This window comes from Pararge aegeria, chromosome 4 (genome assembly GCF_905163445.1).
Source record: "Pararge aegeria chromosome 4, ilParAegt1.1, whole genome shotgun sequence".
In the NCBI taxonomy this organism is placed as follows: Eukaryota; Metazoa; Arthropoda; class Insecta; order Lepidoptera; family Nymphalidae; genus Pararge; species Pararge aegeria.
In genome coordinates, this window is record NC_053183.1 from 3,849,601 (window position 1) to 3,871,436 (window position 21,836).

Consider the following 21,836-nt stretch of genomic DNA (forward strand, 5'->3'; position numbering starts at 1 on the left):
GTTAGATGTATTCAGTAGTGATGCCACTGCCAGCCGACTCCGCAACACATTGACTCAGCAAACACGGTTACATGGTTTTATTGTGTGCTTTTGTAACCGCTTACACTCAGGTGCTAAGTCTACGGTAATTAATTCTGTCACTAAGAACATTGCGAACGTAATAAAAGTACTGCTTATTTTTTCTTAATCGTTATTAACACTCGTCTCGGAATGAGAAGGGTTTCTGCCGTTAACCACCACAAAGTCAAAGTCAAAGTCAAAAATATCTTTATTCATGGGCCACTTTACATGAGAATCACACGGTAGTGAGATAATGGCCAAGTGCAGATTGGTGGACTTCTGACGATTCTCAGACCGATGTTTTCTTTACCGTAAAATCAATCTTTCATATATTTTACCCGAAAGTAAAGCCGACGAATTCCTAGCTATAGATTTTATACCATCATTATCTTATAGCAAATTAATAACAAAAGCCCGAAGTCTATATATATATATATATATATATATATATATATATATAAAAAGCAAAGGTGACGACTGACTGATCTATCAACGCACCACTTGACGGATCGTGCTGAAACTTTGCACAACAGTTATTACAACGTACTAAGTAGGCATCCACTAAGAAAGGCTTTTTTCCAACCGTAACAGGGTTAAATGGGTGATGAAAGTTTGTATAAAACTCATCATTCATCAATTTACTTTTCAAGTTACACCGATGAAACTTTGATTTCAGGTTTTCGATTAAAAATAAAGAATAACCTGTTACTCAAATTTCAAAAATTCCAACTCCATTGGCATCAAATAGGGGATGAAAATTTATATGAACGTCTCTGATTTTTTAAGTAATTTACGTTCAAATTTTTCTATTAATAGCAAGACATTTTTTTAAACCTTTGTCGTTAAAATTAACCAAATCAAAAATTTAACTTAACGTGAGCGAAGCCGCAGATAAAAGCTAGTAGTTCATAAGTATTCTAAGGGATGGCCCTGATTTAATTTGTCTAGTCGACTTATATCGCAGGACCATATCTATAAGTTTATATAGATGAAGCTCACCACTATACCAACGAGGCAGTTCATCGTAGTTGAGTTATAAAATTATATTTCATCGCCAACCATAGTGTGAATGTGTTATATACGCTTCAGTGAACGTAAGCCGGTCCCTTTCTCTTAATTATTTATATATTCCTCTAAATATCCTTAATTGTGTTAGAAAAGTTTACTTAGTTATTCTTATTTACATCATTAGTATGCTCATGAGCTTACGATGCGAAGCAATCCGGTATTAATATTTAAATGTACATATACAGTAACGTCTCGTAATTAAAATAAAACCAATTCTTTATCTGGATCTGCGAGTTCTCAAAAACTATTACACGCTATTAAAAACTGGAGATCAAAAAAACTTGCATCGCATTCCGAACTAGGCACAGATGATCGAAAAAAAGAGCTAGAGCGAAGCTAAAAAAAAAATCAAACTAGAATAAATTCTAATACAATACAACGATGACTTGATAAGATAAATGAATCATATATGCATACTCGTTTTGCTGCAAATCAAACAGCTGATCTCTACGCGAGTCAAGGTGAAGGCTGGTCAACCAGTAAGGCAAGTCGCAACATGTAAGCTCCGATACGAAGAAAAAAAGCCTTAAAATAAAAACCCAAAATGGCACGTAATGCTAAACGAATGACATCACGAACCAGCTGATTGATACAGGCATGTTACCGAATTATCTCCTCTCAAAGAAGTGATTACATAAGGGTAAAACGAAGAGTTTGGTTATAAACCGGATCCAGATTAAATTCAGGCTTTCATACGTATCCCGAAGCTTCTCGTTAAGAGGTACTAAAATTGTGTTATTTTAGCGGATTCTGACACCTTTTCGACATTCTTGTTGAAAAATTTGATCTAAAAAGGCCCCTCAATGTGGAAATTTTTGTCAAATAGAAACCCCTTTAATACTTTCGCTTGAGCATACGACGTCGTTTTGATTTAATTGTGAGACGCAACCACACCAGACTTCCTTTAAACATACCTTCCTATTGCGATGGAACTTAGAACTAAGCTAAGGTCAATTTGAACTTTGATCGTCTGTTATAAGAATAAATTCCTGTGACACGTCTTTTTTCGCCGCAATAGAGAATATTCTTATAGTTTACACCGCCGCTATATAATTCTTTCATGCATATTTCGGCGCGATGTCTTAAGACTTAAAGTTTGTATGGGATAATGGTGAGCCACAGCAATACGAATCCGCTTCGAAGTTGCTCACACGAACGTATTAAGTAAGAATAAATAAAAAAACTTGATATAAAAAGAATCTAGTATAAATCACCTCTTCTACAGAATGAATTTTACTTATGTGAAAATTGGAAAGGACGTATGGGTCTTAGATAAGTGACTAAGATCTGTTTTGGATTCATGAAGATCACCAGGGCCCACGTGGTAACCGTTCGTGCATTGAACTTAATCCATTTTTAAGTGACTGACCACAAAATTAGGGTACTGTTTGCCCAGTCAGTACAGGTTAAGGGAGAGAAACTACTTTCTAAGTACCTATAAATTCAGAACCTAAAAACCAGAATAAGAATTCCAAACACATCTTTTGCGGAATACATATAAACGCTTTAGGCATTTACTGGAGATTTTCCTTTAGGCACGCGTTAACCAGTCTAAGCACATAAACTAATGTTCATTTGTTGCGCAACATTGTTGGAAAATTATATTGTACCTAATAACCACGTGGCGTGTAAAATAATAGCGTGTTGACTCAGCTGATCGGTGCATTGAACCTTTGCGAACAGGTAAAGCATTTAGGTAGGTTTTATATACTGAAAATTCCACCACAAGTATTTAAAATGCAGGAGCCCGAATCACTGAATCACACGGTCAGCTGATTGCTCTTGATACGTCTGCTCGACATAAATTAAGGAGTTTTTTTTTTAGTTTTAATGTGTTTTAAACAAATTAATTACGCTTACGTTTAGAACCTGTTCACTTCAGAGGCCTTTTGATTGTTGTCTATTAATTAAAATAAATTAAGCGTTCGGCCAACGTAGAGAACTTTTTGTCGAGACACTATCGTAGGAAACCGTGGTTGCAATATCCGGTTACAAAACTGAAAACCAAACTTCTTGGTAGGTACTAGGACATCATAGGAAATCGTGGTTAGAATTTCCGATAGCGACCACTGGATTGATATGAATGGGTACCTCAGCACAAGCGCTTAAACAGACGCAAATGTAAACTAAAGTTTTTACTTATACGATTGGGCATGCACCACTAACTTTTTTGAGTTATGTGCGTTTTTAATTTATGTCAAAGTCAAAGTCAAAAATATCTTTATTCAAGTAGGCCCATAGGTGGCACTTTTGATGCGTACATAAGAATTACACGGTTGTGAGATGATGGCGATAACCGCATTCGTAAACTTAAAACTAAAGCCACGCAAGCTAAGCAATTTAAATATCACTCGCTCTAAACGGTGAAGGACACCATCGTGAGGAAACCTGCATGCCTTAGAGTTCTCCGCAACGTCTTCAAGGACGTGTGAAGTTTACCAATCCGCTCATGGCCAGCGTGGACTAAGGCCTTAAAGTGAGCCGGTAACGGGTTGATGATAGAATGATAATGATAATGATAATGATGATGATGATGATGATGATGATGATGATGATGATGATGATGAATTGAATGAATATGGTATTTAAATAATTTTACTTGATTGCGGTTTCCACTGCACTTTTAAATTCAACATCACACACTGAACACTGTTATTCTACGATCGGTATCTATAGTAAATGTATGGAGTAAAATGACAACCGTAGGGTCTGCGGATGTGATGGTAGAATAATATTGAGGAGCTCCAATAATGCAGTCAGAAGATGAGCATGGGAACTCTTTTAAACTTAACGATGTTTTAAAAAGCACCACGAGCTTCTCGACCACGTTGTTTCTGATACAAACCGCTGAGTTGTGGAACGCTGCTTCCTGCCACGTAAAACTGGAGTAGGTACTTCAAGGTGAATAGACTTTTCTAGGCAAGTGAGCCTTAATTTTTTACGACTTCCTTGGTTGAGTGGTGAGCGCTGATGGTCTTATAAGTGGGAAATCCCGGGTTCGATACCCGGCAAGGGCAATTTGGAATTTAAATTTTCTGGACTGAGACTAAATACCACCGGCAAAGACGTGCCCGCCAAGCGAGAACTAGCACTGATGAGTCATTGATTTAAGTCGTCGAGTACAAGACACAAGCCCATCTCGTATAAAAAAAAACCTACTCAGTGGATCAAAGAATTCGACAAAAATAGCACCCGAAATGAAGCGATTTAAATATATATTTTCGATAAAATTTAGAACATTAATCTTGTGCACTTAATTATATTATGTAAGCTTCGATTTTAATACGAATTTATTTGTAACGATTTGTCTAGTTTTGCTATCAAAAACACGAACACCTTATAAGGTAATAATTTATAAATTACAACGTGATTACAACTCGTCTTTCAAACAAATAAAGTAAGCGTACACGATCGACTATATTAAGTTATGTTTAACGAAGGTATCTTAACATATATCCTTCTTCTGTACGTGTGTTTGTCGCGTAACTCGTCCTAAGCGGTTGGACCGATTTGGATTAAAGTTTGTGATTAAATTCCACCATATTTGATAAGAATATCATATTGAATGCTACTTTTTCGTTGCAGAACGTCGTCTGCCGGATCCGCTAGTGTTCTATAAGTTTATAAACTTTTTAGTAGCACTAAGCTGTGCTCCGTGACCAAGCACCTCGTTCTAAATGTAACCATAGCTCTCTAACATACTGGAACCCTAAGAGATTATAAAGTCGAAAATATAAACATTCCTTCCTAAATTAACACTATATCTAACTAACGCGAAAAAAAAACAAATCGTACTACTCGTTACCACGACAAGAGCGTTTAAACATACAAACATCATCAGCTAAATATTATTTGTATCAACAAGCCCAGGTTTTTTTTGGAACATGGCGTACATGCGTCTTTGTCGAACGAATTCGGATACCTGATTCTCGTACACAAGAATTGATTTTAAAAAAAGGTCTAAATATAGATAGTCATTACTGAAGATTTGAATATTTCTAACTACAAAAACGTAAGTATTTTATACCTTTATTAATAGCCTCCTTACACCCTTCTAGGAGAAGAAATAATAAAAACTCTTCTTATCAAAGAGCCTAACTATATTGATATTTGATACACTCTTGGCACTATCCCGTTCTCTTGCTGTAAGTCCTATCTAAAAAGGTTGCCTGTAAGAGATTGTGTACTGTATACTCCTTACTGTTTCTTTTCCTGTATGTTATTCGTGCAATAAAGTGTTTCTTCTTCTTCTTCTAAAAATTATCTAACTACCTTTAAAATGGTATTGGTCCCATGAATTTTTAAGCTTCTGTTTAGGTTATGTTTTTGTTAAAATGGGCATGCAAACACGTCCTTCTAAGTACCGCTCTGTGTCCATAAACCTGAGACGTAGGTTTGAGACTCATGTGGTTGTAATAATACCGGCTATCACGCCCGACACAGCAATACAAGTAAGCATGGCGGTAGTGCGTGCTAAGAGCACGTCATAAAAAGCTCTACTCCTACTGATAACCACGGACAGACACTACATTAATATTTATTTGTATGGAGTAAATATAGATTTCCGTAGTTTTCGTAGCAGACCCCATAGGCCTCATGGCCTCATCGACAATCGAAAGCCTAAGTGTTAAGTAAACACTTGATATCATTCATGACATCAGCCTGTCAGCTGATCCTACTCGCGAGTTGAAGGCTGGTCATGATATGTATGTAGGTGCGGTGGCCAAGTTATGGTCGCCCTACAGTGGCCCCAATGTACCAACGTTAAAACTTACAGGTGTTATGTCTACGCGTAGTTTACGTAACAAATATTAGCTTTTGTTCTTTTTTACCCACGTTTGATTGGAGGCGGCGAATGAATGTTTTCTGTTTTTTTTTGTATTTCACTACTAGTTAACCCTTGACTGCAATAACACCTGGTGCCTTGTGACGATGCAGTCGAAGATAGTAGCGGGCTAACCTGTTTAGGGGTATGCCTAACCGGGATCTAAACTTAACGGAACGCTAAATCACTTATTTCGGTGTTAACTAACCCCGGAATCCTTCTATCAGACCAGACCAGAAAAAATACACCAAAGATCGAAACCGGGACCTCGTACTTACAGCGTTCATCACTACGGCAGGAACGTCAACCATATTTATAACAGATTGCATGATTTTTTTTACTTATTAAGAAAGTAGTCGAAAGCAGTTTTCGGCTACTTTTGCGCCATTTTCGTTTTAACTGCTAGTCAAGAAACTCCTGTATCACTGGAGAGAGATTTACTGGAGAGAGATTTACTTCGACCGACGGGTCTAAGCTCTAAATCTCTCTCTCTAATTATCAACCCATTGCGGGCCAACTACACGGCACCAGTCTCCTTCCACAATGAGGAGGGGTTAAGGCCGTAGTCCACCACGCTTGCCTAGTGCAGATTGGTGGACTCCACACACCTTTAAAAACATTATGTGAAACTCTCAGGCATGCAGGTTTCCTCACGAGGTTTTCCTTCACCGTCGAAGCAAGTGATATCTTAATTGCTTAAAACGCACATAACTTAGAAAAGTTAGAGGTGCGTGCTGGGATTCGAACTCGGCCCCGCCGAAAGTGCAGCCGACCTTACCGCTAGGCTTCAACGCTTCGTATATTATTACTCGAATCGCTGCTTGTTCAATATCATTAGGAACGCGTATTTTGTTAACTGCGTCTCAATTTCGAATTCGGGATGATTTTTAATGAGCTACTTGTATAATGCATATTATATAGATAAGAGGCATTTACATTACTTGAAGGAGATTTAAGTAATTTAGATATTAAAGTTCATAACAGGGTCACGCCCAATAAATAGCATGTTATATTTTTTTTTTGTAGACCAGGAGCAAATGACTGCTAAAAATTCGAAATTCATTCATTTCACGTAGGCCCACTTTATTACTTTTGAAACTTCAAGTCTGTCCGTTTGTAGTGAGTCATGACCATCGGTTCGCAAGGCAGATAAAGTTCTTGTATACCTTTCTGTAATCTTCAATTTTGCCAAGTCTTCGACATATCGTATAATAAATTGCGTTTACAATTTCATATTTTTATTTATAATATTTTGAAATCGACAAAACCAACTGCAATGCAATCTATACATCTATAGCCGCAAATAATAAACAGTAAATAAGTTACCTTGGATGGCTATACCGAGGTATCGCGTTTACCCTCTTATTCCACTTATTTTTATTTAAAAACCAAACAATAAAATCGATTTTGCATTACATTTATATGGGACCAATCTAACAGTATTTCCTTAAAATTTAAATATTGATGAATTTTCTGAAAATTATAAATGCGAAAGTTGCAATGGATGGATATTTTGGATCAGTCCCGCCAGAATAGCTGAACTAATCTGGATGAAGAGATATAGGTACTACGCCAATACACACATCGCCATCTAACCAAGGGAAACGAAGCTCGTGTTACGGGTACTATGATGACTGATAAATATTTTTTTTAATAATAAACACAAAATAACTACTTATAACAACTTGTCCTGAGGATGCTCCGGTGTCAGAGCGAAACGTACGTAGACAGCATAAAGTAGCGGTGTATATAGATTGAAGCAATTATAAATTAAACCATACAGATTCTCCAGCTTTTCGCGGGGTAAAGCAAATTAAGCTAATTTTCATAATATTAAAGTTTTAAAATTACGTTGTTAGCTATACGATACATGAAAAAAAAAACGCAATCAATAACAAAGTTACTCCACTCTTTTTGTGGTCGGTTACAAAAACGTTAGATGATAAAGATGGCAATATTTAAAAATTTAACATCAATGCGCCAAAGCAATAAATATTCGACAGCTTTTTTAGGTAAACACGAAAAATTTACAAAGTCAAAATACATATTGGAACTGCATTAATAAGGACATTTGTAAACGTTAGAGTTAATAATACAGTCGTTAAACGCAACTATTTAGCAAAACGAATGACAAATGTTTACCTAAGACCAGGATTAGGTGCGATTTTATTGGCATTTTTAATACCTATATGAAACATATTATATATACCTTCCTAAAATTATATTTTTTTGTTATGATTGAAACAGTCGGAAACTTTATTTTATCAACACGATATATAGAACAAAAAGAATAGAATATACCTGGACTAAGCGTATAAATCCACGAGCTACTTCGTATAAGACATTCTCTGTTGAAAAAGAAACGGGATTGAAATTATTGTTTTTTTAGAATGGGCAAGACATGAGACAATAATCTCCCCGGGGAAAGGATAAAAATGTATCTTCTCCCACAGCTTTATCAACTCTCAGAGCACTGGCGAACAAGTGCAAATAATATCCAAATAACATATGTGTAATAAAAAACTGGGATGAACTTCTACTACTCCATGTTCCTATACTTTAGCAGGTGGACACCCCCACAGGTGGGGATATAATTTCCTGCCTGTGCCTAGACCTGCTGGGGAAAAAATTATACCCCCTGATGAGGGATACAATAAACATGTCCACGTGCCAAAGCTGTTAATAGAGAATATGAGAATTTTACCCCCTTTTATTATTAAGCGTACAATTTGGATATTATTTCCAGCCGTGCGCCAATACTCGGAGAGTTGATAAAGCTGTGAGATCGCACTAAGTTACTCGGAACCAATGTAAATAATCCAAAAAATAGAATTTTTATAAAAATTTGAGCAAAAGCGCTAATTTGTGATTGTCAAACATGCATTCACCTACACAAAACACGTGTCAATGTTTGGACAGCTGCACGAATTATCTCTGCCTCGTCAAGTGCAATATTTATTCACACAAACGTCGAAACATTGCGATTTGCCGGCTTTTTAAAGTGTTTTGAAGTTGCAATAATTTTAATATAAAAAGTGCAAAGTCTATAACTACAATAAACGTATATAAAAAAGTTTACACAAAAACAATTTACATGATAGGCATTCATTCGAAAAAATTTTCGAATAAGGGTTTGACTGCCAGACCAAAAAAGAAGTTTTACTAAAATTGTTGCGTAATAATTCCTTATAATTCCCAGCACAAAATTTAAATTAAATAGATGAGGTCTACAGAAAGCCAAATTTTTTTTAGTCTCTTGGAATTAAATAACTGTTCACTGTTGTTGTGTTTGTGTGTTGTGCTTTCTTCTCATCAGAAACAGGTATCCAACTATGCGATGGTTCATTTATTTAAAAATTTTTTTTTTTAATATAAATTATTTGTTTTACAACTAAGGGGCCTTACTGTACACTCTAAAAGCAGCTTTTAAAAGCATTTTAAACGACACCCAAAAAAAACTAGTTCTTAAAAATAAATTTTAGCGATTGTATAACGAAACTTAATTCCTAAAACTATTTATCTTTATACAATCTCAATAGTACATTGATCCCTATTTTAATGCAAAGAATATTAGACACATGGAATTCAACAAGAATAACGAAACCGAGACTCGAGAGTATTAAACTTAATCGATGAACTAGTCCCGTTTGATTTTAGTTTCAAATTATTATAAGTAATAATTTGAAAATATAATTTCGATATGCATACATTCCTAGTGAGTGATGTTTGCTTACGGTGTTCTACATTATTTTTGATAAATTCCTACAAAGTTATGACAAACTCCGCACGCAATACATTTTCCGCGAGCTTTATAATCGTCCGATAACCAAAACGATAACGTATCAAAAGTCAACTCATTTGATCAAAATGTTAGTGGAACGTTTACTGAACGATATCACCGTTCTCGCACTATATCCAAGCGACAGGTTGGAGAAGCTATCTGAAATTGCATTTTTGGTACATTTAAAACGCGATAAGCACGTTACTATTTCTGTCTTTCGTATTATATTGTGCAGAACAAAAACAGATTGTCGAGGTCAGGAATACGCATCGGGAGCATAAAAACAAAGTTTAACACTTATTTGTAGCGTGATTAACTTCGCTATGCATTTTCTCATCATTACTTGAACGGCATTTTTGTTGCCATAAGTCTAAATAAATGACATGAGTATCATTCATGTTAGATTACTAAAACGAAAACGGAAATAAAATAGATGCACAAGTAAAGAAATAATCAACATTAATTGAAGCTTGTCTTTGTAATACTTGGTTTGCAATAATCAAAACATTATTAATCAGCACATATTCCTGAAGAATACTTCGATTTAATTTTATTTTCCTTTCCTCCCTTTCCCCTTCATCCTTTTAAGAATAAAGGGAAAGGTTTTCTAACCTAAAACTGCGGGGCTGCGTGCATTTCTAATTTCGCTATTTAACGATAAAGAAAAATTCAGCTAAATATTTGCAAATTGTTTTATCACTAGTTCTGTAATTTTATTTGGAATCCTAAAAATATAAATCTCTAGAAAAAAAAAGAGTTTTATTTATTGTAAAGTTACCATCTCCTGAGGATGCTCCAGTTTCGGAGCGAAACGTGCATAGAGGGTACATTGTCAAAGATCTGTTTGGTGCGGAATAAAGATTCAAGAAATTATAAATTACAGATTCTCATACTTTTAGCGGAATACAGCAAATTAAGCTTGATTTTCATAATATATCATGGAAATCCGCAAAGTAACGCCTGCTTCATCCAGTATTTAAAAAAAAAAAAAAAAAGCCAGATCGAATGCACTTGGCATTAGATACCATGAATCATTGAACTAAGTTAAAGTAAAAGGAAGCAAAAAGTGTACCCGCTTTCCACGCCCGGCGCAACTTAGAGATCCACGACTACCGTCAAATCGGGTTCACTCACCTCCACTCTATAGCAACTCCCGGAATGGGGCTTGTATTTCGCTACTTCTCATTTATTGAGACAAAAATACGGGAGCTCGAGTCTATACAACAAAACTACATTTGAGTAATTCAAAGAAAACTGGCTGTTGCACTCGGCTTCGTACGCGTTTGTTTTGGGTTTTTAAAAATATTTTGGGATGCTAAATCATAAAGAGGAATTACAAATAAAAAATTTGGGTTGGACCAACATTATCATTAAGGGGTTGAAAAAAATAGATAACGAGCGATTCTCAGATCTACCAAATATAATTAAAAAAAATCATAACAAGAGGTCTAAGGAGCTGTTTTGGTGGAGTGCTCGAAAACTACAACACGATATTTTTAAATATTAGATGAAACTAAGAAGATTTAATTACGCCAATTAGTCACAATTTTTTTTATTAGTTATTACGAAAACATTCTGTTAGTTATAATTTGTCCTGGCAGTTTTCTAAAGGTTTTATATCTTTAGGTTTTAATTTTGTTTCGCCTTAAATGGTTTTATTATTACGAAAAGGTACGTAACGATAAAGAGTTTTTCTAATTAATCACTCCTAAATTTAAGGTGATAGTGATATATTAAGCATAATATGTGAGTTTGTATGGCCAGAAGATGCCCAAAAGTGGAAGGTGGGGCACTTTTAAACCCATTTTTTGTTCATTTGAAAATATTATTCAGGCGGCGCCTGCGTCGACATTTTATATTTTAATCAACACTAATCCGATTCCTATAGATCGTATCGTATTCGTTTTTATTTATTTACTGTACGTTCATTTAGTAGTTATTAACATTTTCCATTAACATCCTATAACAGGCAGGATCTAATAACAGAGCAATTGTAGGCTCTCTCTGTTCAAACATTACTTTATGGAGAAAGCTGCTTTTTAACTAGACAAGCAAAACGCGCCTCTATTACTATAATTTTATAATCATATTTGCAATGCTCTTGAAATAAACTGAGATTTGTACTGTCTGCAATTATAAGATAAAATGGATCATTTACTGTGGGCTGTAATTTTACTTTTCTTCACTAGATTTTTAATGATTATTTGTGCGACTTTTAACCGCAAGCAGAATTATCATTGATTATATTATGGCGTCTATATGCTAATTATGTTTATTGAGTAACATTTTTATTGTTGACAGATTACGCGTAAGAGGGGTGCGATTAATGGAATGCATTTCACAAATGTGTATGTACACGATGTACACAACTGTGATGCCATTAACCGGCCATATACATTATGCACTACCCTTAAAACATTGTAAATTCGTATTGGAGACGGAGTAAGTGAGTTATTCAATTTACAGGTTAAACCCGGCTCTTTATGAGTTTATAATGATTAGTAGAAGGAGAACCTTTTCTGGCAGAGCTCGTTCGGGGAACTACTACCGTCATGCTTACTCCTACCGCTAAGCAGCATTGTTGCAACGCAGTGTTATGGTCCGAATTGAGGGGTTGCCAGAGCAGTTAAAGGCACATGAGTCCTAACACATACGCCTAAGGATGATACACACATCGCCATCTAGCCCCAAAGTAAGCGTAGCTTGTGTTATAGCTGATGAATATTTTTTTATGAATATAATACACATAAATACTTATAATATACAGATAAACACCCAGACACTGAAAAACATTCATGTTCATCACACAAACATTTTCCAGTTGTGGGAATCGAAGCCACGACTTTGGACTCAGAAAGCAGGGTCGCTGCCCACCGCGCCACTCGGCCGTCAAAGGCACACAGGGCGGCACATTGTAGGTCCTGTTCCATGCATGCCTTGTGCGGTGTTGCTTTACGGCGTAAAATGTTGATGGCGGAGTCGGATTTGGATTGCCACGCTGTCAAATGAAAACGATTTTCTGACACGAAAGAACCTTTGATCCTGGGTCGGAGTTCATCAATTCCCTTGGCCGTCGGTCCTCGGTAGGTACTTCACTTCCGAGCAACGGCATGCATAATATATTAAATGAAAGACAATTGACTTCATGCCATTTGACCCTGAATCATATATTGATGGAGCGGGTGCGCCTAATTGCCATTGTTAATACAGGGATGCGTTTACGACGTCCGTCACCGAACACGTTAACGGTAATTCGATACGATTATTAACTAAGGCTACCAAATTAAATGAGCTGACTGATGCATAATTAGGAGTTCAGTTTGTTTTCGTAACTAGTTTTTTTTTTAGTGAAAAAAAAAACATTGCCGATGGAAAGCTTCAAGGCTTCAATTCGTTTCTTTTTAAGTCTTTTTTTATCTATTTACTAACCAGGCACTAGATTGGTCAGTGAAAATGATTATATGTAAAAATATAAAATAGTTAAGAATAGATGATTGTTCGTTCTTAACGCGGATAGTTAGTTAGTTCCGGAATAATTCCCGTTTCTCATTCCAAAGGGATACGGTACGTTTTATAATCACTTCATCTTAAAATAAACTCAGTTCAGTGCAAAATCTCCATGAATAATTTTCGGAAACTTATAATGGTTAACTGAAACCAAATTTTGTGTTAATTGTATTTAAAAACAATTTTTTGCCGGAATAGTTTCCGGTCTCTTATTCCAAAGGGGTTATGGTACGCCTTTAAATAAGTTAAGAGTCCTTTTCGAAATTAACTCAGTTAAATTAAGTAACAAGTCTCAAGGAATTTTTTGCGGAACAATCAAAGGCACGCCGGCGAACCAGCAAAGAGTCTTGTTCGCCTAATTACAGATTATATTAAAAATAAGTTAATGCCGGAATAGTTCCTAATTTTTCACCCCAAACGAGCACGGTACGTCTTTATAATCAGTTAAGAGTTCATCTCGAAATAAACTCAGTTCAATTAAGTAACAAGTCTCAGGGAATGTTTTGCGGAACAAGCAAAGGGGCACCAGCCAGCAAGGAACGAGTCGGGTTTGCCTTATTAAAGATAGCCGTCTCGGATGAGATCCCGCGAGCTAGACTCTGTACTCTGTTGTACCTAGGGCGTCGCCCTTTCGCCACGTTCTACGGTCCACGGATTTTGTACTTGTGTTCCGAGCTTAGCAGTGATTTTATAGCGTCAATAGATATTTACCTTGGTATAGTAAATATATCGTGACCTCAGTACTACAAATAATATAAACAATGCTGCAATAATTCTAATTACGAATACTATTATTGGTTTAATAATAAAATGAAAATGTTCATAGAATTTTCAAGTAAAAAATCTGGGTGTTTATCTGTATATTATTGGTATTTATGTATATTATTTATAAAAAATTATCATCAGTGATCTTCGTACCCTCTTACACAAGCTACGCTTACTTTGAGGCTAGATAGCGATGTGTGTATTGTCTTAGTATATTTATTGATTATAATCAATAAAAAAATAATTATTTACACTTGTGCGCCAGTGTACGAGAGTTTATAAAGCTTGGGGCTTTGGAGAAGATTATTTTTCATCCTTTCCCCGGGGAGATAGTTGTCTCCTGTCCATGCTAGCCGTGCTGGTCTAAGAAGAAGCCCTAACAAACTTAGTCGGGAAAGCAAATGCTTGTTACAAAGCTGGTTACAATCAAAAAAAAGTTAAAAATAATAGGGTATCAAAGCTCTTTATGCTTGATGAACACGTCTATTCCGAAATCCTGTAACGCGTGGAAATAGACAAACTGTGTCTGGTTTTGCCCAACACCGCGTTGATGAAGGTTAACCCACAAAAATAGATCATTTCCCTTGGAAATTAGGCAAGCGTGAGTTCAATACACCGGAGAGCGTCTGTTTCAAAGAAGCTGTACGCAGTCTGTTTGTTTATATATACACACATCTCAAGCCCCGAAGTAAGCGTAGCTTGTGTTACGGGTACTAAGACGACTGATGAATATTATTAAGAATAATATACATAAAATAATATACAGATAAACAAGAAAAACATTCGTGTTCATCACACAAAATATTTTCCTGTTGTGGGAATCGAACCCACAGCTTTAGACACAGAAAACAGGGTCGCTGCCCACTGCACCAATCGGTCGTTAATTAGCTCAATCAACAGGAGTATTATATAACAAGCATACAGACGAGACATTTTTCCCACCGGGTAAAGGACAACATTTTATCTTCTCCCACAGCATTATAACCTCTGTAACTATGGGCGCACAGCTGAAAATAATATCAAATTCAAAATTTCTTTAAACATGTAGGCCTATAACAGGCACTTATGAAGCGTTCATACATATTTGTTTACATAATTGTAACGGGATGGTGATAACTTCGTTCGCCAACTTTAATCTAAAGCTACGAGGGTTCCAAACGCGCCCTGGTCTAAGAAGAGCCCACAACAAACTTAGCCGGGTAAATTTATTTTTTTGTTATCACCATCTTCCAGTAAATTTAAATTAAGCTATGAAGCTAGAGCAATTCACACCCAAGCTTTTTTATCGTTTAAATAATCCTTAATATTATAATAGGATTTTTCTGTAAGCTTACGTTTTATATAAACTTTGAACTTATTGAGAGACAACTCAAAGATTTCATTTGGTAAAATAATATAGGTACGTACGTATGATAATAAACGGGGGTAAACTTCTCCTATTCCCTGTTGTTATGATTTGGCAGGGTGATATTTTATCACTTGGGTGGACACGTTTATTTTATCCCCTGTCAGGGGATATCATCGCAGAATGTAATTTTTGTCCTAAACTAGCCGTGCTTCATGCGGACAAAGACGTGACGCCAAATGATTATGCGTTCCGGTACGATGTTGCTTCGAAACCGATTAGGAGTATGGGTTTAATATATCTGCCGTACTTCAAACGGGTCAGCCCGCTACCATCTTAAACTGCATCATCACTTACTATTCTAATTGAGATTGACGAGTCAATGGCTTACTTGGCCGTGGTCGTGGAATAAAGAAGAAAAACCCTTAGGACAAGATTTGCACGCACGAAATCGACGAGTCGTTTTCAAGTAGGGAACATTTAAACATGGGAGTAAAATGGATCTCATATGCGTTTATTTAAAGCTCAAACTTACCTACATTTCGTTAGCCCGGGCTCTTGTACAAAACATTTATAAAATAAAAAACCGAAGTGCGGAATTTGCGACTCAAAAACGAATGGCATTTGGTCCACTTTGCTTGGCGTTACAAATCCTCGATTGCGAGCGAGCAGATTTTGTACTAAGGCTACAGAACTAATGGAAAAGCGATCTCACGAATCCCAATAAGTCAAAAGTAAATGTAAACACATAGTTAAAAGTTCATGCTCGATGAGCACGACAAATCCGAAATCCATGAGCGTGGAAATAGATAACGGTGTCTATTTTGGATGGTTGAAATCACAAAAATAGACAATTTCCCTGGGACAATAGCGCGGGTTCAATACTACCGGAGGCAAACTCGGTTTATTCCACGGTTATACGGTCGAGTGGGTTGGAATTAGAATCAATTTCCTATCAGAATGCTCTCGACCGGCCCTAGGGTTGCAATGCGCATGAACTTCACGCACGGCGGGGCATTCGCGCTAAAACAGCATATAGCACGCGAAGAAAATCCGGCATAATTAGCTCAGAGCTAACTATGTACACGGTTCAATTGCCTGGAATTTAATTATTACTACAAAGCACCTTTATATCTACCTTGCCTTTTGTAACTTTTTTTTTTTTTTTAATTTTGGCTTAACCTAACTACATAACTGCCCCGTACACGTAAGGAAAGAAAGAAAGTTTACTAGTTTAGTTTACACACCAAGAACCACATATTATACAGTAAAAACTATACGTGTAGTACTTCTCATCACAATTTATATTCAACTCTCAATAATAGATAGCCTTATTCTAACAACAACTTCAACAGGTCTAGTACTTTTAACAAGATATGTCGCCACGCGCCGTGATTCTGAAGTCTTGGTTTTTTTTCTGCCAAGAAAATCTCAGTACCGCTATATAATGAAGGTTATTAGACTGAGAAATGCCTTGATATTGAAATTACTAGTGCTCTTATTCAACTCATTTTAGTTCAGTCTTAACTCGAAAATATATTGACAGGTCTTAAAATGATGCCAAGTAATATTAGTGGACCAACTTAACTAACAGGCTATGGCAGAACGCTTGCCACTACACATTTTTCCTGACCGATTTCGGCCACGCTGTTTTCAATCTCCAGAGAAATTTTCCAACAACAACGAATATATTATAGAGCACAATTATTGCGTGCGCAAACGTGTACTTTATAATTCCCTCACTCTCATAATCCGATGGGACGCAGCTCGGACACGATCGGAAAGAGTACAGGCGCCGACGACGACGGCTTAGGGCTCTTCGAGGCACGGGGTGAACCACCGCCACTTTTCGAACTCCGGTGTGATTAAGTATTTCTAGATAAAAAAACCCCACTACTATTGTCACTATCGAAACCTGATCGAAGCGAAGCGTGATCAATAAATCGCCAATATGTCTATTTAGCGCACCTATACTTACAATAAAAAAGAAGAGGCGGTGATAGCGCATGGGGTAGGAGCTCGACCTCACTTTCGGGCGGCCGAGTTCGAGTCCCAGCACGCACCTCTAACTTTTCTAAGTTATGTGCGTTTTAAGTAATTTAAAAATCACTTGCTTCAACGGTGAATTAAAACATCGTGAGGAAACCAGCATGCCTGAGAGTTCGTCAAAATGTTCTCAAAGGTGTGTGGAGTCCAATCCGCACCGGGCCAGCGTGGTGGACAAAGGCCTTAACCCCTTCTCATTGTGGGAGGAGACCCGAGCTCTATAGTGGGCCGGTAATGAGTTGATGTGAAGATGATGATACCTATATAATAGATGGTGCGGAAAACGTAAGCAGATAGGGTATTTTACCAGTGAGGAAAAATCGGGAAAGGAAAGCGCTTATTCCACAATTCGAGGGATATTAAATGAACTAAAAGTCCAGAGCCTTCGATAACTTATTTATTAAACTTTCGTTCTCGTATTATATGAATAGATTCAGGTTATATATTATCTAGTTTAACTTAATGTACCGTAAATTTACTTTCTAATAAGCCACTGCACTCCTGATTATGAAATCTAAAATCATTAGGGAATGAACTTACATGCCCTTCTCGTATACACGTGTCATAAAATAAATAAATAGAATAATCTTTTAAATATATTCTTACACACTATAACATACTTTATTGCATCATGAATTAGAATCATTTTCGTTTGTAAGAATATGTGATATAGTGCTGCATTACCTATCGTACGGCGTACCTACACGGTGAGGTAGCCAACTGTGACGTAGTTTTATCTTCATGAATTGTAAATGGCTCATTGTTTTATGGGAGACCTGATTTACGTAGGATTTTTAATTTTGCCATAGAAATAATTGGCTATGGCTTGATAAGTATGATATTTTTTATCTGTTTATATTTTAGATGGGTACCGTACCGAGCTATTTATCGTTCCGGTAAGGTACCGCGTTGAATCCAATTAGGGATAGGAAGGAATAGAGATCCGTGTAGGGCTACTATGCGTCAGGATTTTCCCGGAATTCCCAGAATTTTTCTTTTAAAAACTATTGATATATTGTCCTCGGACGCAATTTCGTACAAAAAAAAATTGTAACGTTAAGCCGCAATAATATCACAGAATAAGAAGAAATCCCCTCAATTCTAGATTAATATCATTAGATAAATAGTACCAATTAATTTAAAATTAAATAGTTGCAGGAAGTTTTACTGATAAATAACATGAAATAATTAAAAATTTCAAATTTATTTTAAATTATTCCATAGGCATGCTGCAGCAAATAGTTCTTATTAAAATGAAATGGAAGCTCGATTTCATCATATCTCATAGCCTTTTCCTGTCAGCAAAAAAATATGAACCTTAAACCTACAGATAACTCCTAGCCTAAATTTTACATCATTTCTTAGTTCCTAGCCTATATCATTTTTTAGTGATGACAGAAGTCCCAGGACCTCATGATTTATAGCTAATACTCAAACCTTTTTCATTCTAACAGGAGACTGGTGCATTGTAATGGGACTAACTTGGAAACACTGCACTACTTGACCAAAGCAACAAAATTTTGTAATTAGTTCTCATTTAATGAATCAATTTAAGTATCAAATAGTATATTTAACTAATTAGCATTTTAATTTAGTTAATTATGCAAAAATTTATCGCTAAATACACTCATAATGCATAGTTAATGCAACCATTTCATGTTCTTTAATCCTAATCACCTTTTATCTAATTACCACACCAAATAAACTTATTTGTAAAATTGTATCACAAGAGAATGTGCAAATTATGAATTAGTTTAAGCCTTAACAATCTTAGGGTGGAATGGTAGTTACAGAGGACTAATCACCCGTCTGGCAATGCCAGGCATCCCTTCATTAAATATATATTAGCCTTAACTTAAGGTCTTGCCCACCAATCTGCATTGTAGCAATATGGTAGGTAGCTACACACCCTCGCTTATATGATTGATGTGTTTTTTAACAATGCAACATTAATTACGCCGTAGTTTATTAGTGTGGATTTGTAAAACTACACGTTCTAGTAGAACAATTGTTCATTCCTTATATCTAATAAAAATGGACAGAGGTTCATTGTTAATGTAGCAAACAATTTGATAGACTGATGAAGACCATTAATTTCATGATTAATAAAATAATACCAAAATTATTGAACTTAGGAAAATCAAATTGACTCGTAATTAATACTGTCAATCCTATCAATGGATCTTCTGTTCCTAGGCCTGTCTCCGTACTTGGATGGCCTGAACCGTCCGTTGTACATTTTATTAATAGATACCACCGAAGATATAATAACAATAACTTACTTAATCAATGCCCTAACTTTCATAACATAGCAAATATTAAATTGTTGATAAGCTAATAATAATGTGCAAGACAAATTTGCCTACATTTTAGGAGTTTTTGTTTTAGCAAAAGTAATGGTAATACCTATTTGCTTTTTGCACACCCTAAGTACTAAAACTTTTCTCATTTAAGCAGGATGTGAATTTTAACAAAAGGCATAGAAGAATTTTTAATATAATCTAAGGGCACAATACTAGATAAAAAACTAATTTTGAGTAACACCCAGACACAGAAAATAAGTTAAAGAGTAAGTTTAATAATTGCAGCACTAAAGGTTTTATTTAAAGTTTACACTGAAACATTTCCTATAATTTTCATAAGTAGTTCAAACATTACAGCCATATGATATGTACATAATTACATAAAATCAGTTCTCAGGACAGAGCACAAACTAAAAGAATATCAATTGAAAATAGGTACATTCCTAAATGTTCACCCATTTACGAATGAAAGCTTATAATATCCTGGCTATTTTTTAAATATGCCATATTATCAATTTATACATTTAAAAAAATAATTAATTAAATTTAAATAAATAATAAATAAATATACTAAGACAATACACACATCGCCACCTAGCCCCAAAGTAAGCGTAGCTTGTGTTATGGGTACTAAGATGACTGATGAATATTTTTAGGAATTATATATAAATAAATACTTAGAAAATACATTTTAAAAAAAAATTAATTAAATTTAAGATCTCATACAACTAAAATTCTTTAATTTGACTATTCTACGGTTCTTACTGGTTCTTTTGAAATATCACTTCTGATGGTAATTATATATTTACTAACAATTTAGATTCTAGACCTTACTGAAAGCTGATATGAAAGTCAGTATTAAGTCTTTTATATGAAATAGTTATTAAAACTTGCACATATTATTTGTAGAATGCTTTAACTCTCAAATTGTAAAACAATGGCAAAAACACAGAAATAGAACAAAAAAATTCTTACCTTGAAAACTGGTCTGCCAGTTATTTTCTAGCCTGCAGGGTATAAATCTGTCCATAGGCTCGGGTCGGACCAGCACAGACTGTTTCCGGCTCACTGGACTGCACTGCTGTAGCAGCCTCCGCTCATATGATTCACTGAACATTTTCAAAGTCTCTCTTTAACACTATCAGAACAAAACTATTCTGATCAAGCAGGGGTAATAAAATGGAAGTATAAAGACTAGAATCTTTATCAGATGCGCGTGTATTAACCGTTCATGGTATCAAATATCTCTTGCACTTTAACTGATTTGTTTTGAAGTTATCCTGTGCAGCGAGAAGACTACTTATCCCCTCGACTGCTGACTATCATTTGAACGCATCTGACATGAACGATTGAGCTAGTTATCAAAACGTCTTCAATGTCTGTTCTTCGTGTTATCACTGACGTTATAATAGAAGCATATATATAATACAAGCACAAATAACAGTTCTGAACTAGCGATCTAATCACAGCCGCTTTTTAATTTAGTTTCTTTTCAGGGTAAATAAAAATTATTACAAAATCGAAACCCTGTTTCTGGCATAAATGTAACAATGTTGCCATAACAAAATCTTTTAAATTTTTAAATTAAAACGGTCATGTCAAACTCCTGTCGCCATTTGAGTGGAATAATTACCCAAATATCGGGGTGTTTGCTACTGTATTTGTGATATACTAACTTGACTAAATTTATATCAAGTACCGTTGTATTTTATCAATTTGAATTAAGAATTCAGTGTTTCCAAATACATTAACACTTATACTCATCAGTGTTTATATGCTTTAGCAGCATAATTTAACAGACCACTGCTGGACAAAAGGCCTCACCCATAGGAAGAATTTTCCCATAATCACAATGCTGGGCAGACGGATTCGTGATCGCAGTAGATAGTAGTAGTAGCACTGAGTACGCTGCTCGCTGCTGCCCTATACCCGTTATAACTTATATTCCCTGTCGTATCTTATGACAACCGCGGGAAAAGAGGGGTGCTTATAACTGTGTTCTTATGTCCCGTTACAAGTCACCATACGACTTATAAATAAGTAGCTACAACAAAATGTTCCTAACCTAATAGATTAAAGGTAATTTTTGTATATTATGATTTTAGATCTACATGGTTTTAGAATTATGGTTGTCTA

The 21,836-nt window shown here is 35.7% G+C and overlaps 1 protein-coding gene across 1 annotated transcript in view; it reads right to left on the reverse strand.

Annotated features, from left to right (window-relative positions):
• LOC120637674 (fizzy-related protein homolog) overlaps positions 1–21,219 on the reverse strand; it is a 78,696-nt gene extending 57,477 nt beyond the window's left edge. Inside the window, exon 1 of the mRNA XM_039909614.1 lies at positions 20,676–21,219. Within this exon, the coding sequence (XP_039765548.1) occupies positions 20,676–20,817 (142 nt within the window). The 5' untranslated portion in view covers positions 20,818–21,219. The remainder of the gene's footprint in view (positions 1–20,675) is intronic.
• Between the last annotated feature and the right edge of the window lie 617 nt (positions 21,220–21,836).